At 49.7% G+C, this 25,143-nt stretch overlaps 2 protein-coding genes across 3 annotated transcripts in view; one reads left to right on the forward strand and one right to left on the reverse strand.

The window, feature by feature from the left end:
- Positions 1-13,430, forward strand: part of HID1 (HID1 domain containing) — a 33,901-nt gene extending 20,471 nt beyond the window's left edge. Inside the window, exons 7-20 of one of the 2 annotated variants that reach the window (XM_075111062.1) lie at positions 476-698; positions 1,100-1,156; positions 1,252-1,392; positions 1,808-1,898; positions 2,561-2,712; positions 3,678-3,756; positions 4,397-4,561; positions 5,747-5,974; positions 6,461-6,594; positions 8,429-8,476; positions 9,742-9,822; positions 10,220-10,311; positions 10,637-10,795; positions 11,259-13,430. In XM_075111062.1, the coding sequence (XP_074967163.1) occupies positions 476-698; positions 1,100-1,156; positions 1,252-1,392; positions 1,808-1,898; positions 2,561-2,712; positions 3,678-3,756; positions 4,397-4,561; positions 5,747-5,974; positions 6,461-6,594; positions 8,429-8,476; positions 9,742-9,822; positions 10,220-10,311; positions 10,637-10,795; positions 11,259-11,322 (1,714 nt within the window). In that variant the 3' untranslated portion in view covers positions 11,323-13,430. The remainder of the gene's footprint in view (positions 1-475; positions 699-1,099; positions 1,157-1,251; positions 1,393-1,807; positions 1,899-2,560; positions 2,713-3,677; positions 3,757-4,396; positions 4,562-5,746; positions 5,975-6,460; positions 6,595-8,428; positions 8,477-9,741; positions 9,823-10,219; positions 10,312-10,636; positions 10,796-11,258) is intronic. The other variant, XM_075111061.1, reaches the window with a different exon arrangement.
- Positions 13,431-14,551: 1,121 nt separating this feature from the next.
- OTOP3 (otopetrin 3) lies at positions 14,552-23,666 on the reverse strand. Its single transcript, XM_075111063.1, has 8 exons — positions 23,404-23,666; positions 22,355-22,566; positions 21,579-21,990; positions 20,332-20,468; positions 19,526-19,584; positions 18,779-18,897; positions 17,228-18,156; positions 14,552-16,464 (listed from the first exon to the last, which is right to left on the reverse strand). The coding sequence occupies exons 3-8, from the start codon at positions 21,964-21,966 to the stop codon at positions 16,294-16,296; spliced, it is 1,803 nt and encodes a 600-aa protein (XP_074967164.1). The 5' UTR covers positions 21,967-21,990; positions 22,355-22,566; positions 23,404-23,666; the 3' UTR covers positions 14,552-16,293.
- Between the last annotated feature and the right edge of the window lie 1,477 nt (positions 23,667-25,143).

The raw sequence follows: 25,143 nt of genomic DNA on the forward strand, positions 1-25,143 counted from the left end.
GCCCTCTGGGAAATAGCAGGTCGTGTTCCCTGGTGGGGATGGTGGTGTGGCACTGCAGCGGGTGGTTTGTGGTGTTGGTGGCGGGTGACTGCTGCCCTCTAGTGACTTTGTCTCCTTGGGACTTTCAGCTCCTCAGGTTAGAGTTGCTCAATCTGGAGGAGCACAGCCCTGGCCGAAGGCAGAGTGTTTTGTCTTTCCAGAGTCTAGAGAGCTTTGAGGTCTTGTCCCCTTTTTCACATTGCTGCATGGGATTCCTCTGGAAATCTTTTCAGGTGAAAAAGGCTGCCTCAGCTGTAGTCCAGGAGACCAGCTGGGAGCTGGAGTGTCAGCTCTTGTCTCTGGGCTGCTCGGTCAGTTAGAGAAGATGCTAGTGATTTGTCATGACCCCAAACTCTTGGGGAGAGAGATACCTGTCCCTCCCCAGGGCAGCACCTTTTGCTTCCTCAAATTTCTGAGAATGTTTTCTTCTCCCCAGACATGCGCTCCCACTCTTCACCTCACTCCTGAATGTCGTCTGTGCCTACGACCCAGTGGGTTATGGGATTCCTTACAATCACCTGCTTTTCTCTGACTACCGCGAGCCCCTGGTGGAGGAGGCAGCCCAGGTGCTGATCGTCACTTTGGACTATGACAGCTCCGCCAGTTCAAGTCCCACCGTGGATGGCACAACCACTGGCACAGCCATGGATGATGTGGATGTGAGTGACACTGGGATCTGTATTTTCTGCTCTTCTGAACATCCTGTGGTTCTCTTACACCAGCTTGCGTTGAATGTTGACCTGTAGGGCCCAGCAACACTCCTCTCCATGCAGGCTGCTCTCTCTGGCCCAGTCCTGCTTCTTTCCTGTAGGTCACGAAACAGCTGTAGATGACCAAACTGCTAGGTTTTGGTCACTGACTTGAATCAGGAGCATGTAGATGAAAAGCCTCTGACTTTACTGTTTCCTGAGGTGCTCTGTCTCCTAGCATTTAGAACTGGATCATTCAGAGAGGAATGCTGAAACGAGAGGTGTTAGTCCCCAGAGCCAGTGGTTATACTTTGACTTCCTGAATCAGCCTTGTTGCCAGTAAGCATTTCACTCCTTGTCTTTGAACACAGCCTCCTGGACCAGACAATCTGTTTGTGAATTACCTCTCAAGAATACACCGAGAGGAGGTAACGTGCTCCTATCCTGAACTATTGCCTGTCTGATTTCATGCTGATTGCATTAGCCCTGGGCCACCACAGTCTCTTTCCTGGTCTGTTGGCAGGATTTCCAGTTCATCTTGAAAGGAGTGGCCCGCTTGTTATCAAACCCGCTGGTCCAGACCTACCTGCCAAACTCTGCCAAGAAGATCCAATTCCATCAGGAACTCCTTGTCCTCTTCTGGAAACTCTGTGACTTCAACAAGGTGTGGATCTGCTTTTTGTTGAGCTTTGCCACACCTTGCCCATTGCCCAGAGCCTGGCTTGGCTCTGGCTGGACCAAGCCCTGGTGAAGAGCCGTGGGCAGGTAGTTAGCAGCGACTCTGTGGTACTCTGGTCAGCAGCATTGCTCCCTGCTGGGTGGGCTGGGGGGGGTCTGGCTCCAGGGAGACCTTCTGAGAGAGGCTGCAGATCCTGAAGGTCAGTGCTTGAGGTAAATGCAGGGGCAGGTGTTACAATAACTCTACAAATAATGCTAGAGTTGAACAGCTTGTGCATACACCAGCCTTTCTAACGTTCTTGAGAGGCTAATTACCTTGAAGCTACCTGGCCTGAGCCCTGTGGATGGTGCGGAAAACCAAATATGCTTGCCATCGTCTGAAATCCTCCCCTTTCTTCCAGAAATTCCTCTTCTTTGTGCTGAAGAGCAGCGATGTTCTGGACATCCTTGTCCCAATCTTGTATTTTCTCAATGATGCCAGAGCAGACCAGTGTAAGTTATTTCCAGTATTCGGGATGACGTGTGCTTGGCAGTTGAGCTGGAATGTTCTTAAGATGCATCCTCCCTATCGCTGAAACGCGATAGCATCTTGTGTGTGTTCCTGGCCTTTTGCAGGCACAGAATAGAATGGTTCGGTTAGCTGGGTGTTAATGTTTGTAACAGACTAGAAGCAGGACATGGTCTATACCACAACGCAGGGAAGGGAGATCCTTAAGCATATGTTGACTCATTTTGAGTCCTTATGTCAAAAACTGTGTCCCTGATCCCATGAAGAGGGAGAAATGAGCAATCTGCTCTTGCCTTGGGTGTAAATTGGGCATAACTCCATCACCAAGTAGTGGAAAGAAGTAATCAGATCTTTGCTACTACAGTGATGGGTTTACATCAGGAACGTAATGAAGAAAAGCATGATCTGTCTGAGACTTGACATTGGCCCTGTGTATGTGCTTGGGAAGAACACTGGTACTGGCAACGGAAGGAGCTCTGTGTGGGATGTCCCTTATCAGGCTGGTCTGGTCTCTGTGGTTTTTCTTCCAGTCCCATAGTGTTTCTCCTCTCTCCTTAACTGCCCTTCTGTCTTTAGGAGCCCACTGGACTCACTGTGACATGTGGGTTTTTGTGTTGTGGTTTTTTTTCTTTCCTTTCCCCTGCAGCGCGAGTGGGCTTGATGCACATTGGAGTTTTTATCCTCCTGCTTCTCAGTGGGGAGCGTAACTTCGGGGTTCGACTGAACAAGCCGTATTCTGTACGAGTGCCTATGGACATCCCTGTCTTCACAGGGACACATGCAGATCTGCTCATCATAGTGAGTATAGCTCCAGCAGTTCTTTTCTGTCCCTCGTAACTCCTGTTTCATACCTCTACAAATAATTGTCCTCCTTCCTCCTTCAATATACTCGTCCTTCCTAGATTGCCAGCCCACTGAGTAGCTAGAAAGTGTGTGGGATGCATCCAAGCACTGGTGGGATCTTTGCACGCTGTAATCTGAGGTGATGTGTCTGGCAGGCTGTGCATGCATGAGGTGCAGTTCCATCTGCATGAGGTGATCCCAAAGAAACGGGATCCCGGATGGTGCTTCACTGGTTTCTAAAGGACTCTGGGACTGGCATGAGTGGGACGGGTGCATGGCCTCTACCAGACTTGATTGCAGGTGGGGAAGGCAGGAGATCTGACTGCATTGCTGGCTCTGTCCCAAGTAACCAGAGTTGTTCAGATCATATCTCTGTTGTCATTATACTGCAGATCTTCTCTACAGGCATGCCAGCTAGAGGTGGGAAGGCGAAGACTGGGAATGTCTGAACTGGTTGCGAGGCAGTTGAGTCTTTCCGTGTCTGAGGGTATAGTTAAGAAAAAAAGGACAAACATTTGAATTAGAAGTTTGCGTTAAAATCAGATGCGAAATGATTAGTTCTGTGGCATTTCAAGCAGCTATTATTAGGTTTCAGAGTCAAAATCCATTAGAGGTGAAGATGTTTCTGGCTTCCTGGTGGGAAGCCTATGTGGGCTGCCTGTGCAGTCAGTTTGTTTGCAGTGCTGTGGAGCCCTAATCCTGTCCCCAGAGGATTCCTTGTAAATGAAAGCTTGTACTCCTGGAGTGCAAGTCTGCAGTGAGAGCAGCCTTCCCCACCTGTGTAATTGTGGAGCGTGCAGGGCCCTGCCTAGGAAGGAGTGGTGTCAGGATGCGATTAGTGTGGGGGTGGCCCTGGTTTTGGTTGAGAGGATGCTTTCAGTAAGGTACTACCTTGCTGAAGAACTCCTTCCTTACCGTAGGTCTTTCACAAGATCATAACCAGTGGACATCAGCGGCTGCAGCCTCTATTTGACTGCCTGCTCACCATTGTGGTGAACGGTAAGCGCTGTGTGTGGTGTGAAACCACAACACACAGAGGGGACAGCTCTCCCTGAACTCCTACCTGTGCCCCCTAACACTGCCCAGTGCCAGTGACTGCTGCTGGAAACTGATCCTTCCTAGCCTGTGCTGGAGGTGTCAGCTGCAGATCAGACCTGCCTGTGGGGCTATTGCCTGGGCTCGGTCGGATGGGGCAGAGGGTGGGCCAGCAGAGCCCCTGGAGCCCTGCTGGGGTGGCCAGAAGGCCTGGTGAGGGTGGCTGGCAGTGCCGTCCCTTTCCAGCAGGGAGTGCCACCTCTCCGCGGTGGCAGTGGCTTCCCTTGGGCTTAGTGAGTGCCCAGGTGCCTCCAGTTGTGTAAGCTTTTGCAGGAGGCACGCCAGAGATGATGTTACTAGTATAAAACTACACAAAACCCTCTTAAAGCAGAAATGCCTCCTTTTACTAGGCAATATCCCTGTTTCACCTCTTTGGTATTTGGAAATGTTTCTGTGGAACCGTGTGTTACGCTCAGGTATTCCATGAGGCTTTCTCAGAAGTGCAGGGTGGGAAGGTGGTAAGAGCAACATTTTTAGTGGTGTATTTATTCACATAAATACACCTTGGTTCCTTCTTGTGTTTTCATTTGTTTGCCTTCCCCAGTGTCTCCATACCTGAAGTCTCTTTCCATGGTGGCTGCTAACAAGTTACTGCATCTCCTGGAGGCTTTTTCCACCACCTGGTTCCTGTTCTCCGCTGTCCAGAACCACCACCTTGTTTTCTTCTTGCTGGAAGTTTTCAACAACATCATTCAGTACCAGTTTGACGGTAAGAGACTGACGGCTCTATTTAGTGGCTTTGTGCTAGTTTAGTGCAAGAGAACGTGAGATGGAAGTTCAGAGACAGTCCAAAGAGATGAGAAGGGGAGAAATACAGAAACCAGCTACATGGAGAGTTGCTGAGGATTGAGGAGTTGGGTTAGTAGGTAATCAGTGTTGGGCCTGGGCCCTGACCCAGACAGATTGGATTAGAGCAAAATGAGATGGCAGCTAATTATCAGCATAACCTCAGCCTCCTGCAGACCGGAAGATGAGGTAGGTAGAGGGGAAGAAGGGAAAGTGAGTGCTTAAAGCTTAGGTTGTGCCTGGCTGGATGCTGCTGCGGAACTGCTCGCATTGCTCAGCAATGTAGGTGAGGGGACAAAACCAGTTCCATCTCATTAAACGTTTGAGTGCCTCTCAGTTCTGCTCTGGCAGGTCACAGGAGCTGAAGAGCAAACAGAATCATCCAAACAAAGTTCTGGCACTTGCTGCCTTTCCAGGAAATGCCTTGTGTTTTCCCGCTTAAAAGCATGACAGTCTTTTACCTCGAGGAAATAATAGAGTGAGATCCCTTAACCTGCTCAAAAATTAATGTTTTGCTTTAAAACTGCAAATCAAGAGTGGCCATTCTGCTTCCCTAATGGAAGTCTTGCAAGTGGTGGTTGCCAGATCCTAAAACAGCCTTTGTGGCTGTGATTAGTGTTTCATTTTAGGGGATGGTTTCATTCTGTTCTCTGCTGCCTTGCAGACAGTAAGAATTCTTGCCTTCTGGCTTTGCTATTTCAAATCTTTCTCCTCAAATGGAGTGCCCCTGATTTGCTTTGTGAACTCTTTTGAAGATGGAGAAATGTTGAATCTTGGCTAACAACCTTTTCTTCCAAAATAGGTGCTAATACGTCATTTAAATTGTCCTTTTTCTTCTCGGCTGTTTGAATGCCAGTTTCTAAGCCATTTCTTGTCAGCCTTCCAGCCTTGGAAGGATTTCGCTGAATTTCCTCTACTGCTTTGTAATGGATAAGAGGATATTGAGCTCTGCTCTTTCTTCCTTGTGCCATTGCCTTTGTGGGTGGAAGCATGGTTCTCTGATCTTGCGGGGTCTCCACAATCATGCTTTGTGTATCCAGTGAGCCATGCTGTATTGGCAGAGCTCTGAGTCTTACTTCTCAGCTCGTTTCATTGCTGTGATTCCCAGGGAACTCAAATTTGGTCTATGCTGTTATCCGCAAGCGGAATGTATTTCACCAGCTGGCCAACTTACCCACGGACTCACAGTCCATCCAGAAAGGTCTGCAGCGCAAGAAGAAAACTCCTGAGCCTATTTCTCGCACCAACTCACAGGATGGGGTCTCCATGGAAGGGTCACGTCCTGCTGCCCCTGCTGAACCAGGGACACTGAAGACAAGTTTGGTGGCTACTCCAGGTTGGCTTTAGTTTATCTTTGTAACAGGAGAGACGTTTGTTTTCTCTGTGCAATTCAGTGTGGACTCACCCTTTAACTGGGCGTGGGAAAGATTAAGAGTTTACATCTGTGAATGGCTTCTTGCCTTTCAGTATGAGTTTCAGATCCGTTTGCCCAAGCTGATCACAAACAAGTCAAAGTAAACTGTCTTGAGTCTCTCTCCTCCTGAGTGTCCACAAGCCCATGTGTCCTAATCTTGACCTTTTGCCTCAGTTGAACCATATGCACATGAACCTCTGTTCCTCTTACATCGGGGAGCGTTTTGCTAGAGGTGAATTCCTTTGGGGTGGTGAAATCAAGGCTAGATCTTGCTTCTCCTGTTGAAAGGAGAGCGTTTCAGGTGTCCGCAGATGCACAGGAGTCTGTGCATGGTGGGGCAGAGAAGAACCCCCGCTTTTAAGCATATTTAATTTACTTGTGTTTGAGCTTTTTCTTCTTTGAACACAGGAATTGACAAGCTCACGGAGAAGTCGCAGGTATCAGAGGATGGGACCATGCGTTCGCTGGAGCCTGAGTCTTCCCAGCCTCCACCAGAGGGTAACCCTCCCTCAGCTGTGAGCGATGGGGAGCCCTGGAGCGGGGTAAGGTCACACATTCTGGTGTGTAGGGAAGGTCTAGGGTTTCCTGTGAAATGAACTAATACTGGGGACTTTAGGAGAGCTCTGGCTGGCCCTCTGACAAAAGGCATCATATTAGAGGCAATATGGGCACGTGTGCTGTGCTGGAAAACCCCGTGGTTCAGAAGCACTGTTGCATAATCTTGGGTGTTTCACATTTGTGCTAGTGACACGAGAGCTAGGGCACTAGAGGCATGAGCTTTCTCCCCCTTGAAAGCTACTGATAGAGCAGCAAGTGCATAATTGCAAAAGGATGTGCTCTTGATCTAGAGGCTTTCAAATTGGGTTCTGATTGCTGCTGCTTTTTCCCTTTACCTCCTTTCTGGGATGGAGAGCTCTACCAGAATCTTCTGGCTAGCTGGTGTTGTGAAAAACCTGTTTCCATGAGGGCTTGGCTGAGATGCTGCCCTCAGCTTGGCAGCTGCTTGGCTGTGCAGATGAGATGGAGGCTTTGCTCTTGAATCAAGGCTGCGCTGCCCTCCTAGGCTCTGTTGGCAATGTCAGCCTTCTGGCATTTGCTAGTTTTTCCCATCAAGAGCTATAAACCAGCTATCTTCCAAATTCAGTGGAGCAGTAGTTTTTTATTGCTCTCCATTAACTCTTCAGGCCACGTCCTTTCCTGTCCAGTATCAAAAACCCCTAGGCTGTCTTGTAGTGTATTACATGGGCTATCCTGCATGCCCTCTCCTCCTTCAGCAAGGCTGTGGCCTTATACACTTTGCCTTTATATACTATATACCTCTGTAGACTATATATCCTATACACTCTGGTCTTATACACCTAGCTCTGCCTGAGCATTCACTGTCCGCTGAGCCATTTCATTGCAATGAGAACATTGCATCCATTTGCACAGGGAGGTGTGGCTGCCTCATGGGGAAAGGTATAGCTTTCCCAGTTTTTCCTCCCTTTTTTTTCTCTGGAATGGCCAAACTGACACACCAGCTCTCACCAGGTGTGGAGTAAACTGGGCAGGAGGTGATGAGTTGGGGTGGGATGATGCATTTTATCATGGGCTGCTGAGGACTGTGGTGGTGCTACAAGAATCTTTCAGTCTGTTTTGCTCTGGATGTGCTTTTGGCCGAGGCAGCACTGCAGAATTGGAGCCCACATGGGGGATGTTTGCTAAGGCATTGCAATCTAGTGGAGCAGGCTGAAGACTCCTGTCTTATACCCTTATGTCCTGATTCTCTCTGCTTGTTCTGCTTGTGTGTGCTCTTGTGGGCCTCTGGTCTCAGACAGTTGCTTATTAGCTGCCCCACCTGGCTCCAGAAATACTGTTTGTTTGTCTGAATGTTTGTGGGGTGAGGGCCAAAAAGCAGACAGGAGGCGAAGGACAGGAAAGCAGTGGGTGTGGGATATGCCATGGAGACGATCATCGCTGCTATCACATGGCGCTTCAGGTAGCACACACCTGTCTCTGGGGATTGTGGCGTTTCAGGCTATCGGAACATTGCCTTCTTTCTGTGCTCCAACCTGGTTCCAGCCTACTGAGTTAAGATAAATTAGTAAGAGGTTCTGGATAAATTTTAGGATACCCACCCTTATGATTGGTTTAATTTCCTTCCTTTATCTGTTGTAATGTTCTCCTGTTATCAGTCGTAACCATTTCAAAAGTGTCTTGTGAAATGTTCAACAGCCTTCATATTTCAGTGTAATTCCATCTTTCCGCTCTTAAATGTGTCAGCTGGCTGCCAGCATTTGGGTGGCAGCTGTGGGAGAGTGAGGAGAAAAGAGGAAGAGGGTGGGGTCACCTGGTGGAAATCAGTGTTTTTTATGTTTTTATGAATTTTATTTTTAGAAGCTTGATGAGGACGCGGCACTGAAGGTGAACAGACTGAACGATAAGGTTGTAGCTGCAAACATTGCAAAATGTTGCTGTTTAGGGTTTGAATAAACTGGAACGAACAGAATTCCCGAATATTCCATGACCAGTTCTACTTACCCTTCCTGGCCTTCCCTGGTACCAGGCAAAGGCCCGTGGTCAGCAAGATGTCTTAAGCGCACAATTATTTATGTGGTCATTAAGTGAGATCTTGGCCGAGAACTTGCAGAAGAAAGGTTTTCTTCTTCCAGCAGCCCATGAAGCATAATCACAGGTCATTACATCTGTGTCCAGCAGCTGGCTTGCGCTGTTCCCCAGTCGGAAAAGGACTGGTACAGCACTGTCAGCTTCCAGCAGACTGCAGCACAGCTCTGCCCCAAGCCTGCTGTTTCTGGTTGTGAAGGTGACGTGTGAATGAGCCCATGCGTGTGGCGGTGCAGGATGGCTGTTGGAAGGAAGTGCTGTTCCCATTTGTTTCGTGGAAAAAAATCAGCTTTAGGCTGTAGTAACAAATGGTCAGGGTGCATTGCAAAAGGAAAATGCCTCTCTGTTTTTACCTCATGCAGAGATTGATAGTGATTTTCAAGGGTCGTTTCCTTCCTTCTCACCATGAATATGGAAAGCCAGGGTGTTAGTAGTGTCTTCTGTATAAGAGAAACGAGAGAGTGACGGCAAGAAGAATAATAAGAGGGAATTGGGTCTTGGACCTTTGACTATAGCTTTCCAAAAAATGACTAACGATGGTGTCTGTGTTTGCGGGTATAAGTGTGTTGTTCCTTAAGGGGCAGGGGTTGGTAGGTAGCAGTTGCTGAGAGCCCATGCCTGAAAAAAGGTTCTTTAAGATATTCCAGGATGGGCACCAAAAATCTGAGAGATACTCAGCAGACAGAGGTGTGAAAAGCTGTGGCCTTTAGCTGTTTAATCTCTGTGCTAAAAGAAAGAAGCGTGCCTGAACAGTCTTTCGTCAGTCCCGTTTTAACTCTCCCACTGTGGATTGTTCCAACAGTGTGTTGGCAGCGGTGACTGGAGTTGTGACCTTGCCACAGGGTTCTACAACTTATCCCCATCAAATATTGTCACTCACTGGGTCAAAGCGTATGGTTTTGGTGAATGAAGGTCTGGTGGGTTTGTTCTAGGGACAGGCTGAGCTGTCTTTCCCATCTTTCCCAGCAGTGCTCTGGAAAAGCTGGGGGTAAAGTCAGCAGAAAATGGGTTGTATTTCTTGCTCTTAAGTGTGATTTCCTTCTGTTTTTTGGTTTGGTTTTGTTTAAAATAATATTTATTGGTAGGAGGCATCACATCACCGACGGGATCGAAGGCGTCTCTCTAGTGCATCCTCCAGTGGGCAGTGGACCCCAACTCCTGACTGGGTAAGGGAATCTGGACAGAGGAAATAAATAATGAGGAAAAGAGTTGTGGCAGAAATGCCACACACAAACACCCACACCCACCCACCCTTCCCCGCCAGCACAGACTCCCTCCAAGGAGCGTTTCCTCACGGGGAATGTCTTTTGGCTTGTGGTCAAAGCTCCAGAAGTTTACCACCATCTGTGAAATGGTATTTTGTGTTACCTGTTTTAAACCAGTGCCCCGTTAGTTTTGCTGAGTGGCTCGTAATTCTGGTGCTCCAGATTTATCGTATTGCCGTTGTGCACTCAGTTCATCCACCACCTCTGTGACTCTTGTAACCCTCATTTGTTGTGGAGATACTGTAGAATAACTACTAATGCAGTGCACTGATTTCCCTGCGGGCTTTCCTACTTACAGGTGATGTCTTGGAAGTCAAAGCTTCCCCTGCAGACAATCATGCGGCTCTTACAGGTGCTGGTCCCTCAGGTGGAGAAGATCTGCATTGACAAGTGAGTACATTTTTGGTGAGAAAGGGCTGGGCAGTGTGTGAAGAGCTCTGTGAGGTTGGCCGAGTTCGAATTCGGAGGGCCTCTAGGGGAAACCTTGCAAAGCATCACGGTCTCAGCAGAGGAGATGTTATTTTGCTTGCCAATCTTGTTTGTCTGATCCCTTCTCAACTCTCTCTCCACTGAAAAAAAAAAAAAAAAAAAAAAGTGTGTGCTCTTGGTGGCCACAGTCACTCGTTCTGTGTTTTAGACTGATACTTTGTGCTGCAGCAGTTTTGGAGGTGTCTGTGGGACATGCTAAGGATGTTCCTGATCTGTCCCTTTGCAGGGGTCTCACTGATGAATCGGAGATCCTCAGGTTCTTGCAGCATGGCACACTGGTGGGGCTGCTACCTGTCCCTCACCCCATCCTCATCCGCAAGTACCAGGCGAACTCGGGCACTGCCATGTGGTTCCGGACCTACATGTGGGGAGTTATTTATTTGAGGTAAACCAGCTGGGTGCAGTCTAACTTTCTCTTCTGAACTTTTGGGAGGCGTGTAGAGAGAATTGCATGTGCTTGGCCAGCTCTGGATTGTCTCATATTTACAGGCTAGAAAGATGTTGTTCCCTTGGAAGAGACCAGTGTGAATGAGCCACTCCAAAACTGTCTGAGCGGGCAATGTGAAGGGGTGTGTTCTGGGAGTACTGCTTGTTTGGGAACTGGCAGCTTTTCTATTCCCTGCTGCTGCTTAGAGGGGATGGTGCAGAGAGTTCATGCCAAGTTCTGGCTTTGTGGGGTGTTGTAGATATTGTCATCCCTTTAAAGCCCACTATCTCTCAACCGGTGATTTCCTCTTTTGCAAAGCTGAAAGCGTTCTGTATAGCCAGCTCCTTTAATCTTGGCTGTGAGATTTGAATCTGTGTACCTGGCCACAGAGAGTAAAGTGGCTCTTGTCTTTCTCTCACAGGAATGTGGATCCCCCTATCTGGTATGACACAGATGTGAAGCTGTTTGAAATTCAACGGGTCTAAGAGAGCACTTACCTCTACCAAGAGAAATACACTGGATCTAAGGACTGCTGTGTGCTGCTTTGTCACAGCTATTCCTGCGTTTCACATCCAGCTGAGAGACCAAAAGGACAATCACTTCATTTACCTCCCTGTCATTTAAAGCTTTAATTGGGACCTGCTTGGACATCCCTTCCCCAGCTCACTTACCTTCCCTTGCCCTTCACCAAGAACCTTGAGTGAAAGATGTCTAAGGGATTGTCCATTGTTGTGGTTGCACTAGAAATCAGACCATCCTTAGCTCTTCTGTCATTCTTTTGCTCCTGGATGTGGTTTGGAAACCAATCTGACCCTGCCCTTGCCCTGGTCAGAGTCAGCATTTAATTGAAAGAGACTAGCTGTAAATGGGGTGCAAGGGAGAAGCTGCTATTCCTGCAGGAGATGGGGTTTGGAAACTGCAGTTACTTTCATGTGGCTCCATAAAGTTTCTGGGGCATCCCTTCTGGCTGCAGGTGTCTCCCTGGTGTCTCGGTTGCCTATTGGTAGGGAAGTCCTTCCCAACCATATGGAAGGAGAAGTTGCTGAAGGAAAACTTTGTCTCAGTTCTGAACCTCTCTACTCCTTTCCTGGAAAGCTGCTTAAGAAGTTTTGTAGTAGCTCGTGCTTTGGTGTGGCATGAGAAGTTTTTCCTTGGCTTCCAGGCCCAGCAGCCTGCCTTTCACAGTGGGCTGTTGCAACAGAGTGTGCGTCACTTAGGAAAGCCCTGCTTAACGTGAGCGCACAGGGAGGAAGGGACTGGCTCAGTGAGAGCAAGAGATGTGACTGTTAAACTCTTTTAGTCTTCTCCTGTTGACTGAAAGGACAGTGTCACCGGGGTTTGAAAGGAACCATATCCTTCCATCTTTGCCTGGCAGGCTGATGCAATGCAGGGAGCGTAAGGGTCTTTTGCACACTACTGTCTAAGGCAGGGATTGAGGGAGGCACTCAGGGAAGTTGTAGGAGGAAACGCATCTCTATGTCACTAAGGAGTGGGAAGTGCTGAGGCAAAGTTCGGGTCTTCAGGGTGTTTTGCTAGTGACCAAGTTATCAGATCTTGAATGTATTGGGTCCCAAGCGTGCGAAGTCTGGGAAGCCAGAGTTAGAATTGTTGGGAGACCTGCTGTTGCTGGCTTCGTTCAGCTGCATGGGGTTGTACGTTGGTAGGTGGAGGCTTCCTGGTGTGTGAGTCAAATTTTATATCCTGCTGGGAGAGGCCACTCTTAGACATGCGTGGTCTTTAGACAATTAAATGCAAGGGGTCCTGTTGTGAACTGAGACCTTTCCCTCTCCACCGAAGCTTAGTCCTTGGTGCTCTGGTATCCAGCCTCGTGGTGGGATCGCTGGCCATGAGCTGTTTGCCACAGCTTAGAACCAGTGAGATCACTCCATGGAATCTGGTCTTGCATGTTCAAGTAAGTGGACAGGTGTGGCACACGCTTCTGTGTCTTGCAACCCTTGCCTAAGTTTTGAAGCTAGAGTGATAGCAACGCGGCCATCCTCTCCTAGAGAGAGTGCTGCTCTAGGGTACTGCTGGCTCCTGCTGGCTTGTAGTCAGGTGGTTTCCTCCTTTGGGCATTGAAAGTGGGCTGGAGTCCCAGGCCAGTAGAAAACTGAAATAAAACCTTGAATGGTTTTCTGAAGGATAAGAAATATGTGAAATAGAGAGAGAGGTTATTTCTCCCCCACCCCCCCAGTCTCCAACCCACTTTGCCATCTAGCACTACTCCCATCCTGACCCCCATCTCTGGTCAGATGCAGGCAGGGTGAGGGCCCTGTTCTACTTGGAATCTCTCTCGTATACAAGAATGTGATTTGGTGGCGCCAGCCTCTGATTGTATGGCACTTGCACCTCACGGCTGGAATGGGGCATCCTGTGTCCCACGCGCTTGCCTCTTCCCTCCCATGGATCTGCTGGTTCTCTTGATCTCTTCCTTCCTCTCTTTTCTGCTTTGTTTCTTTGTGAGTTCCTCTGGAAACCTTTTTGTTTGTTTCTTGGTGTTTGGAGTCTGATCCTTGTTCTGTGGAAATCAACTTGCACTGTAAACTATTTGCTTACTTACAGAGAGAAAGATAAAGATTATCTGAAACATGCAGTTGGCTGCTTGTTTTTTTCCCCAGAGAGATTATAATCTCGTCTGTTTTACGTTGGGGTGATTTGTGCTACCAGAAGACCACGTGCTGGCTTCTTCTGCAGTGTGTGGATTTTTTTTGTAATGAGAAATGAAGACTGGACTCTGGAAAATGAGTTTATGGCATGAAACCTCACCAAAGGTAACTGCCTCAAAGGGTACAGGAAAGGAACTAGATCAAAGAGGATCAAGTCTCCTGATTTTGTGAACTGTGTACTAAAACCTTTGTGCAGTTGAGACCCATAAAGCAGGCACCCTGGGCCCTGGAAGAGCTCTGGAAGTCATTCATGGGTGGCAGATGACAAAAGGTGCTGGAGCAGATGGCGAAGGAGCAGGGGGCCACTGACATATTATGGCTCTGTCGGATTCGGGAGTCATGGCTGGCTCGCTTCTCACTAGACTCTGACTGCTGTGCCCGGGCCTGCTTGTCAGCCGTGCGAGGGAGCCAAAGGCCGTTTGTGTTGCACGCAAACTGTGTGCTCGTGGTTTTACCCCCCCGGCCATAGGCACAAATACGTCCAGAGATAGAACCCTCCTGAATGAAAGGGCCAAATCCTCAGACCCTACATTTTTCGTTGGCCTGGAAGAGTGCTTTTGCTGTTGCCCGCTGTGGGATTTCTTACCTTCATCTACTGTGTTAGAACTGGCTGTTGTAAAGAAAGGACATAAAGAGCCTTGACCACTTATCTGATCTATAGTGGCTGTGGGTGAGAGTTGGAGCTGTGCGCTTCACTCATGTTCATGCTAATCATGTGTTCAGGTAGTCGTCTGGTTGCCAGCAAGAAATCACAATCTGGCTTCTCTTTCAGCCCATACTTGCACGCAGGACCTATGGGACTTGGCGTTTGTGTCGCAGTAGGAGACCTCCAACGTCACCTGCTCGCTGGAGGCTCAGTAACTTAAGCAGCGTTTTATCTATTACACTGCAGATAAAATCCAGGCCGTGAGTTTGCCTGTGAAGTGCATCGTTGCTTGTCTCCGGGCTGTCAATAACTAAGAAGGAGGTTTGAGATCATGCTCATTGTTTGAAAGGGCCAGACCTTGGCCTGTATCTCCTGTAGATGCCTTGGTACAAACCGCAACATGAGAATAATAATTAACTTTATTGAAGCCTAATTTATCCAGCTGTTATTTCTCGTGACACATTTCTGTTGACACAGGCCTAACTAAAAACACTTATTGGGCAAAGTTCATGCTCGTGCAACGTTCTCACTTACAGTTTCACAAAAAGGTGCTATCGGTGCCTGAATGCTGAATCCGAAGGAGGGTGGGATGTGTGTGGTCAGGAGTTTCTAGCTCTCATCACTGGTACTGTCTTGGGAGTTTGCTTTTCTAGGGGATCACAAAAAAAAGCCCATAAATATGCTCTGATCCTAAACCCACACTGCTTCTGGGATTGATTTATAGAGGAACAGAAGCAATAACGTAGATGCCTTTTGTACCATGCTACTTTGGCCTTGGTTAAGAGTCATGAAAGGTTTTGATAGCAGAAAAATTGATTGATTGTATAACAAAGTCTGCTCTTAAATCTCGTATAACCCCTGAATGCAAGAGTGCTGTATGTCAATGCCAGTTGCCTTTGAGCCTGGTCTTTGAGCGCAGAGCAGACCCACAGATTTTACAAAATACACACGAAAATTCAATCTCTTTATTTCCATTCACCAGGCTCTGTGTTTGGGGCCCGCAGGCGTGAGCCCCCTTGCTCTCCTGTGTGCTTTCAAAGCAAGCAACTCCTGTGGAACAAGTGCTAATAGATCTTTGAGCAGGCACCCTGCTGTGCAGCTGTGTCCCCTTGTGGGCCGTGCACCTTGATAAATGTTTGTGGATGTGCAAAGCAGCAGTGAGGATCTAAGTGGCGGGGTAGGGAGGGGTTCACAGGAGGTTTGGCAGTAGCTCACTTGTGGACTAGCTCCGTGTGCGAGGGTGGGACCTTTGCTAGGACACGCTGGTGATAACACCATGTGTGAGTAGTGCTGAGTAAAGACCAGCCATAGTGCTCTGGTGGGTCTCACTGGAGGCTCTGTGAGTGCTTGTAAGGAGAAATAGTATTTATTTTCCGTAAGGCAAGGCAATGCTATAGCTTGTTTTTGATGATGGGAAATGGTGCGCTGAACTAGTGAAAGTCGGAAGGCCTGTCCTGCTCGTCAGTGCTGAGCTTGGCAGCAAGAGCTTGGCCCTTCGGTGGGGCTGGGCCCTACGGGACTCGCAGGGGTTGGTGTGCCAGGTGTCCCAACCGGGGGCAAGCAGAAATAGTCTGTTATGACTGTTAAAGCAGCTACCAGCATCTCTTTGAAATTCACACATAAATAGTGTACGTTTGGGTCGTTTCTGAATGACTGTGTGTGCTTCTAGCGTGGCTGGTACTGATGGGTGTCTGTGCTGCAGGATGATGGGCTCGTGAGCCATGGTGGGGCTGGTAGTCCTTGACTGTGGATTTTTTAAGTTCTGTGGAGTGTTGGTCAATCTTTGTTGCTTTGGTTGAAGGCTGCTTGTGTGTTTTATTTGGAAGATTTCATTAGGAGCTGGTGAAGTCCTGCTTGCTACCATACTGCATCCACTGGCAGACTGCTGAAACTGCCAGCATGCATCCTTCCTGAGAGCAGTAAGACTGTATATGGGCTTTGAGCCTGTTCTCTATGGAGAAAAAATGATAATATAAACCAACCTCCTCTTCTGAAACTCACGGAGATGTTGTGCGAGGAGAAGTCAAAGCAGAAGCCGGAGGGGAAAAAACTTAAAAGCTTCCGTGTGCGTATCTGCTGCTTACTGCATCTTTGTTCAGCATCGAGGTTCCACCCCAGCCTGCGGGGTGGGCAGTCAGCTTGCTTCAGGCTGTGACGTAGACCTCCAGGAGTCCCCCGACGGAGTGCATTCGGTAGAACACACTCAGCGGGAGCCCGAAGTTCACGATGGCAAACCAGGTGGAGTAGCCGTAAAATGACTTTTCCAGGCCATTCTCGAAGACGGGGTGAGCCCCAAATGTGGGCATCACCCACAGCTGGAGAGGTGTAAGGGAAAAAGAGCAGAAGTCAGTGGATGACAAAGTGTCTCCTACCTGCACGCTAATCTCGGCACTGGCTCAAGTGGTTGTAGGAGTATTTCAAGAATATCAGAGGAGCCTCTGTGCCGGGGAAGGGAAGGAAAATCCCCTGGTTGTGCTGCTGACTCCTTGCTGTAGTTATACGCTGTTACTTTTTGAGAAGTCAAATCCTGTCAAATTCCCAGACACATAATGATGGCCTCATTCTGCCCCAGCCAGCTTCATCTTTCTGCAGGATTTCACTGGTTCCTTGGCCAATTTGTTTTCCCTGGATTAAGGCTGCAGTGAAGATCTGCGTTGACGCAAGATCCCAGAGCACCGTGTACTTTATTGGGTGAGTTTAAATCCTGGAAACTCGTATTTACAAAGACTCATTGTTGGTGCTTCATGTTTCTCCACCCATCTCATGAAACACCCTTAATGACTTTGATAACTTTTTCAGAGGCTAAAATTTTAGCACATAAGGATTTATTAGCTCTCTCCTTCCTGCACCCAGGAAATCTAGATATATCTAACTCTTGGGTTAAAAGAGAGACCTTAGAATTATGGGAGCGGGGTATTAACAGAAAAACAGCCTCAACTTGCCTCACCAGTAGGTTGAAACTTGGTGGGCAAAGGTTTCTCATCTGGAAGAGTGGCCCAAGAGAAAGAGAAAAGCCCGCCTGTGTCACAGGTCATCACGGCTCAGCCAAGCTGAGATGTAGCAGAGCGTGATACTCACTATGATGTTGCACAGAACCAAGAAGAACGAGATCTCTCTTAATGCTCTTCTCTTCCAGCTCAGGTGAGAGTAGCTATGGAGATAGGACAGTGAAGCTTTCCGGATCTCCTGTCCCAGCTCCAGCATGCTCACTCGTCTCTGGTTGTAGGCATCATGATTCTCCTCTTTCGTTTCTTCCTCTTTGCCGGGAGAGATCTGCCTGTGCTCCTCTTTGCTGCTTGTCGTGGCTTCCTCTCCACCAGGTAGCTCTGCAGCCACCACATGCTGCCCAGCGTGGCCTGTGTGTCTGGCCTCGGTTGCTGCTATAAAGGGCTGCCGGTGAAGCCCATCAATGATAAAGACATTCTGGGTGATGTTCTGAAAGATGAGGAGGACAGAATAGGACAGGATGAGACTGTTCAGCAGGTCCCTGGGGTCAGTGGCCACAATGGCGACAATAGAGAAGTAGGACATGCCGATTTGGCCGAGGGCTGCCCCCATCAACAGGATCACATCCAGGCTGCGGGTTGGGTTCTTCAGTGTGTCCAGCTCCTTTTTTTCCAAGGCGTGGATGATTGTCCCGATCACCGCGCTCACGCTCATCAGGGGCAGGAGCACAATGTAGTAGGAATAATACATTACGAAGACCTGGCGGCTGGGGGCTGAGCCGGTGGCCTGGATCTGGTACATCATGAAGACGCAGATCCCGATGATTACGGCGGTGGCGCCCAGCAGTGGCCCGAAGACCACCCCTTGGAGCTTGAACTTGGGCTTGATGTGAGGGAGGTGGTGGTGACTGATGCGTCTCCCCACGTTCTTCCACATGACGTACAGCACGGAGCAGCAGACGAGGCAGTACTCGGTGTTGAAGGGGTAGACCAGGATGTAGCCCTTCTGGAAGACTTTGCAGGCAGTTGTGTTTGGGCATGTGCACGAGGTAGTCTCATTGCCTGGAACGTGAGAAGAGGAAGGCAACAATTAAAAGGGAGATAGCCATGAAATCCAGGCTATCTTTGGGAGTTCCTTGTGGCACGTCATCTGTCTCTGTATCTCAGAACCAGCGATCAGTAGGAAATTAAGTGATTACCCTCTGTCCTCAAGGCAGTGAGTTCCGAGTACAGGGATTAGCAAATGTATTTTCCCAAATGCATAGTGTTCCTTCTGGCCAACACCATAGGTGCTGGATGACAGAGACACCCCTTCCTTCACAGTGATCTCTACCCTTGGAATATTAGTTTCCTCCTTCCCCCCTACCCCATATGTAAGTCTCTTCTAGTCTGGCAATCTTTTGCTTGCAGTTGACAGGTAAATGTGAACAAAAATGTTGATTTATGGTGGGCTTTTCCTTTCTAACTCTCAGTTCCAGGGTTTTTTATCGAGTCCTCCCCCCCCACGTGAAGAAGTCATCCCTGTGCAGCCCATCTCCTCGAGACAACCTCCAATAATAAGGAAGTCGCAGCATTTGGGGGAGCTGGTTGTGATCTCTGAGCCACTGCGATAAAGAACCGTTGTCTCCCTAGAAGTCGTTGATGTCAGCCTAACACAAATAGGGATGTGAAAAAGGAGCCTTGCCTGCAAATCGCTGCTCCACCTCACGCAGCTGGGACTCGATCTCCGTGTGAATGGTGTCGTTGGTCACGGCCAGGAGCCAGAGGAGGAGATTAGTGGCTATGGTCAGCATCAGCCCACACCTGGGGGAAGAGGAAGGCACTTCTCCAGTACGCTGCCGGTGGCGATTGTTTACGACCTGACTTGTGTGTCCACCCGCCATGTGGTGCTGCCCTGTGCTTCTTGCTTACCCGTGCGCGGGTGTCTGCGAACACGGTGTTTGTGCCTGCTCTGCAGAGGGGCGTTGGCGTGTGACCGCACGCACGAATACGCCTGGGTGCGCTCCCGCCTGGCGGTTTGCAAGGGAGCAGGGCAGGCAATGTCGGGCTCGCTGGTGAAACTGGCCTGGGTTTGCGTGCGGTTGAGGGCGGGAAGGCTGAGCCATCTCCTGGGAATAGGACCGGGGAGGCCGCCCCACCTCATCCTCCTGTCTATGAGTTGGTCCCTGAGCCACAGAGCGAGAGGTATTGGGGGTTAGGAAGAAGCAGCAAGCAGCAGCCCAAGGCGCAAGGGTAAGCTGAAGGGAGCTGGCGAGCCCAGGTCAATGGAAGGAGGATGGGTCTGGTCGAGTCATGGCTTGGTTCTTGTGTGGTGTAGAGCAGAGAGCCCGTGTAAGATGAGATGAAGGCAGTTCTAGCAGGAATAAGGGAGATCGTAAGCAGACAGAAAGTTTCTTTAGAGAAGAGGGCAGTTTTTCCCCCCTGTCTGTACCTGGTGAAGTTGTGCTGGACTTGAATGCAGTCCTTAGAGTGACGCCACAGAAAGAAAGCCTGCAAATCGATAACAGCAGCGATGTGAGCCGGGTGAAGCTGGCAGCCCGCTGCACACGCGGTGGAAAGGGGCAGGCAGGCGAGAAGGCGTGCGTCCGAATGGGAGCAAGCCTGCCTCCGCGCGAGCGGTGCAGGGGCGCGCGTGTACCTGCCTCTCGGTGACGAGGCATGTGCGGGCGTCCGTGGGCGACTGCAGCACGTGTGTGCCTGCACCTAACGCAGAGCCAGGAGACCGGCTTTTCTCTGCCTTGTCTGTATGTGGGTATTTGCTGCTGAGATGGGAGCTAGCTTACTTTTCAAATGTGACTTTTTTGGGACTGGAAAGAAGAGGGTTGGTATTAGAGTAACCAGTCGCAAATGATGCGAGATACTTCTGTGCGCAAAGGGTCTTTTTGGGGGGTGCATTAGTAAATGGAGAGAGAAGCTGGGACTTGGACTGGTGCAAAGACATCTCTAGCAAAATCTGACATTTCTCCTCTCCCTACTTTGCTTCAGAACAAACTCTCCTGGATCCTACAGTATGTCAGGTATCGCCAGAGTGATTTCTTTCTAAATCTTACTACTTTGTCTCTCAGCCTGCACATGAGGAGGGTGGGTGGGTGGTATCTGAAATGGTGTGTGATACTTTAAAGCCTGTAACACTTGTGAGAATCCACCCTCACGTGCACCCGCTTCCCCCCACCCCTTGGGCTCCCAGGAATGGGGCAGAGAGAACAAGAGAGCTTCCAGAAGGGTAAAATGCAGTACCTGGGTGCAAATAAAAAGGATTTCAATGCTGGGGAACACAATTTCCACCCTGGATTTGCACTGGATGAGAATCGCGCTGTAGCCGATGTGAAACACGTTCAGGAGGATGCTGAAACTGCCGAACAGCAGCACTGACCCTGGGTAAACAGTAAAACCACCAGTAAATAAACAGAGGCGTGTCTGTGGAGCATCTGAGCCTGGCTGGGGCCTGGAGACCTCCTGCTTCTTGGATTTGAGTGGAGCTGGAGGTGTTCCCGTTTGGAAATCTCATGATTTTGAGAGATGGGGACAAAAGGGAGCCTGATTCCTGAACAATCAATTCCTTGGGTGCTTCGGCTGGCTTAGGGCATTGAGACGATGCAAGGTATTTTCTTGTGCTTGGATACAAGGTGGGAACAGGGGTTTTGGCCTTTTCTGTGCAATGTGGAGCGACAGAGGTAAGCTGACGGCAGGTGAGGCCTTCAGCCTTGCACAGAAAACCTGAGAGGAATGCACGTCTGCCGAGGCTTTTGGCAGCACCAGTCTGCAGAAGTTACGGCCATTTAATTGCTTCTCCCTTTTGCCTTGGATGCCTCTCTGCAGCTTTAGGTACTCGGGTACCTTGTAGCTCTCTTCCCATTAACTCTCTGTGCTTAGTTAAGGAGCCTGTGCGCTGATGAGAAGCTCCATTATAGACAGGCAGGGCTTCTTGGGGATGGGTTATTTCACAAAGTAGGGCAACTGCTGATGGGAAATCTCCCAGGAAAGCCTGGGTGTCACTGGAATGTGACTCACTGGCCAGGAATCCTCCCCTGGAAACAGGGCTGCTGTGATGTTATACAAAGATAAGGGTGGCACGGGGCTGCTGACGCCCTTGGAGGGTAAACGTGGTGGTTTTCTTGCTTTGCAAAGTGGCCGTGCATAAAACCTTTCCTGTGTCTCTTCTGCTGTGCTCAGTTTGTGGGCTGTGGGTGGGAGATGCCTGGGTTGTGCTTTGGGAAGGGTGAGGTTGGGCTGGAGGCTGAAGGGGAGCCAAGTTCAAGACTTTCCTGGCTGCTCTGGTTCCTCTCTGTGGCATCCACTATGTCCTTGTCTTCCGTCAGCCGTGCACCACAAGCTGGCAGGGCACTAGGAGATTCCCAGTGCCCCAACTACATCTCCTGTCTTGTTTTTTTTTTAGTAGTGGGGGGAAGAATTTCTTTATCTTCTCTATCAAGCACTGGGAAGAAGGGGAAAGGTATGAGACGATAAATAAAAGCAGAACTTACCCCGAACCCAGATCGGCCCAGCGTGGTCATCCCGGTAGAGCACCGCATGCGGCTGCCGACTGGTGCCCAGCAGGTAGTAGATGATCCAGCACAGGCACAAGACCTTGAGGATGGAGAGCAGGATCCAAACGTCTGCCAGTGTGATGGCCACTTGGTTGAAAATCATGCTGCTGATGAAGGCACAGCCCAGAAACACCACATTCATGGCCAGCAGCCCTGAGAAGAGCTGCCCAGCCTTCTGAGCCTGCCTGTCCCTCTGTTGCACCGAGGAGCAGTGACGGTACAGCCAGAACTTCTCATAGTGGATCATGGAGGTGTCTGATGGGGCTGAGGCTGACCTCTTGCAGTGATGGCAGGGCTTCTGCCTTGAGACTTTGTTGCCCAACATGGTTTATCCTCTGGGGGTCACCTGCTGTGTTGAATAAAGGGGAGGTTTAAAGAAAGAACAGTGGTGGGGGACGTGCTGGGATGAGAGATTGTGCGCTCGGCTGTAAACGCCACTTGTGTGGTGACCTCGCTTCCTTGCTTTGCAGTTTCCTTTTCCCTCTCCAGAAGCTGGATGAGGGGAGGGGGGGAAAGAGATTAGTGTTTAGCCCAGGTTAGGGATTAAAAATTTCCTGGTCAATAGAGTCATTGCAGGGCCCTGGGAAAAGGCCCGTCTGCCAAAAGCTGTCCAGAGCCCCTTGCATTAGAATGGGTGTTTGATGTCTCTGCCCTGCCCCACCAGTACTTGGAGCTGTCGGGACCAGAGGTGCCCAAACAGTTCCCATCCTCACCTTTCACACCTCTGCTGCGTTCAGCCTGGGTTCGGGTTTCCTCCTTTCCCTGTGTTGCTGTAAGAATTAGGTGGAAATACAGAGCAAGCTCAGACCTGCTCCAAAATTCAGAGCTGTTTGGTTTTGATTGATGGGTCCAACCTCTTCCTTTTGGTTTCAGGCTGTGAGAGTTACACCATGCTCCTCGTATGGTTGCACCAATTGTGGCAGAGCTGGAGAGAATAAAAAGAGGGTCTGTAAGTTTTGATTTAAGCTGCTGGGAAAAGATCCAACCTCCCACCCAGGCAGGCTGAGACTGGGACAAAGTTAATACCCATTTCTTTTTCTACTTGTAGCACAGAAGAAAAAGCTCAGAGCTGTGAGCACACTGACAAAGAGGAGTTTGAGGGATTGGCCCAGATAGACGTCCAGAGACTGGGAGCTTTTCTATCCAGCTTTTGGAAGAGTCTCAGTAGGACTGCATTGCCCATGATGTAGGCAAAGAGAAATCTCCTTGCTCGTGTGCAGCTATCGGACAAGATCAGCCTCTATAGATGTGGTATATGGAAAGGTGCTTTCACTCCAGGGAGTGGCTCTGGCTGTGGTGGGGGGTGGCTGGAGTGAAAGCAGACCCCTGAGATGGTGGGGGGAATGTCTTGGGGCTTTGGAGGAGGAAGTGTTGGAGAAGGGGTTGAAATTTCAGTGCTTCCCTCCCGCTGTGCACGGGCACTGAGGTGCGCTGTCTCCCTTTGGTCTCTGGGGATTCAGTGCACTCCTGTTAGTGGAGACTGATCCTAAACTCTTCCCCAGTTGGCTCCAAAACTCTCTGAACTTAGTAGCACAGGAGCAAATGCCCTCCCCTCTCCCAGGGCTGTAACTCCTCTGCTTCGGAGTTGGGGAAGGAAGGGAGAGGCCCTAAAATCACAAGGATCAGATAGAAACGCATGCAGGCTGCATCAGGAGGTACCCAAGTGCCCACACAAGGCTGCACGCAGCAGCTGCTGCCACGGACCCAATCCCTTGACCCCGTAGCTCTGTGCTGCTGAGAGCAGCCAAGCCCCAGCCCTTACCTCCCTGCAGCCTCCTGCCGAGCGGGAGCAGCCGCCGGTGCAGCCTCGGTTACAGCTGATGTTAGAGCTGCTCGCTGGCGTGCCACCAGGATGCATGTGAGGCTTTCCAATGGACCACAGTGCAGGCAGAAGCTGGCAGGACTGCTCCACGCTGAATGCAGCCTCTGCTCCCAGCCCATTGATTTTTTTTCTTCCACCTTGTGTACTTTGGGTCTATTATTGTCATTACATTAATTACTCAGTGAGAAGCTCTTGGCTCTGCTGTGGGCAGCCAATGGGGATCAGCTCCTTTATACATCTGGGTTGCCACATGTCAATGGCCTTGGCGCAGGATGTGCCAACTGGTAAAACCACAAGCTGCAGTGACTAATTTGTGCCACGGCTCGGGTGAGTATAGAGCTAATTCCTGGCACAGGCTTGTGCTGGGAGCACTTAGCCACACTGCTCTGGCTAAAACCCACTTGAGCTCCCTGCTCCCTTTTATTTTTAGGTAGACCTTAAGATTTTTTTTTTTTTCTGAAGCATTCCGTTACTTTGTGCCTTTATCCAGGGCACAGATACCCAAACTGACCCAAAAGGCAAAACTCACCGTGGTACCTAGGTGTAGGGGCTGTGCCAGTTTGATGCACTTCTGGTAGACAAGTTGCTTCTTCGGGGGGTTGATAGCTACAACCTGTTAATGCTGACTTCAGAGCCAGACCCTCGTGTGCAAACCCCACAGGCTCAGCCTTGCGGGGTCAGGGATGCTCTAGGACCAAGCTGTGCTGTCCCTGTTCCCTTTCCTTTTGCAGGGCAAACCTATTTCTGTCTTGGGACCCTGTGGTGAGCTGATCCCCCTGGTTTTGCAGCTTGCAATGGGAATCTGGCATTCCTGGCTGTGCTTGTGAGCCAAGGGGGTCCATCGGGAGAGGACGGACCCTCTCCGTGGAAGGAGAGGAGTTGTCTGTGTCCCAGGATGAACCCTCAAGCCCCGAGGTTCTTGCAGCTGGCAAACACGTAAGTTGGGAGTTCAAAGCCACAAAACACTTCCCAAGAAGCTGATTAGGGGTAGGAGTGGGTGAGTGAGCACAGGTTATCTTGTGTGGGGATGTGGTGAAAGGGATGGAAAACAAGAGGGAAAGGGCCCCATTGCTCCTGGGTGAAAACACCCAGTGCGTGCCAGGGCAGCCGTTGCGTTTAATGTCTGCCAGCAAACAGTCATGTTTAATGTCTGACCAAAATTTGTGCTGCTGTGGTGGAGCCCAGACACTCTGATCTGGGCAGGTTTTCATGACTACCCATGGCTGGATTTGTTCTGCCATCCTCCAAAGCATCAGCATCTCCAGCCAGCTCAGAGGACCGTGTCCTTCCTCCTTGCATTGTTGCCATGGGATCCCCTGAGTGCAGTCAGGCTCTCCCTTGGGTTCCTAGCTCTTCTCCAGACCCCATTCTAGAGCTTAGCAGGAAACTGGGATCTCCCAAGAGCTATTTGGTGGCCTCTTCGTTGAACAAAGCCAACGATTTACTTACAAGACGTTAACAAACCTGGCTGTTTTTCAGTGCATGTGTTCCTAAACTGAGAAATGGAGGCCAGGAGTATCCTGGGGTAAATAAGTCTGAGTGAAACTGAAGGTTTTTCCTATAAAGATGGGGTTCTTATTTTCCTATATTCCTATAAAATGCTGGTGCCTGCTGTGCCCTGGTGGTTTTGCCAATGGGACTGTGCACCTGGGCTGCAAAGATCTTTCCTAGCCTGACTTG

Source organism: Phalacrocorax aristotelis, chromosome 16, assembly GCF_949628215.1.
Source record: "Phalacrocorax aristotelis chromosome 16, bGulAri2.1, whole genome shotgun sequence".
In the NCBI taxonomy this organism is placed as follows: Eukaryota; Metazoa; Chordata; class Aves; order Suliformes; family Phalacrocoracidae; genus Phalacrocorax; species Phalacrocorax aristotelis.

Excerpts from the sequence above, each read along its gene's own strand:
- OTOP3 (XM_075111063.1), bottom strand. The coding sequence starts at position 21,966 with ATGTTGGGCAACAAAGTCTCAAGGCAGAAGCCCTGCCATCACTGCAAG. Across the intron at positions 19,585-20,331 it reads TCCTTTTTATTTGCACCCAG|GCTTTCTTTCTGTGGCGTCA; the intron begins GTACTGCATTTT and ends ATCGATTTGCAG. Across the intron at positions 18,898-19,525 it reads GTCCAGCACAACTTCACCAG|GTGTGGGCTGATGCTGACCA; the intron begins GTACAGACAGGG and ends CTCTTCCCCCAG.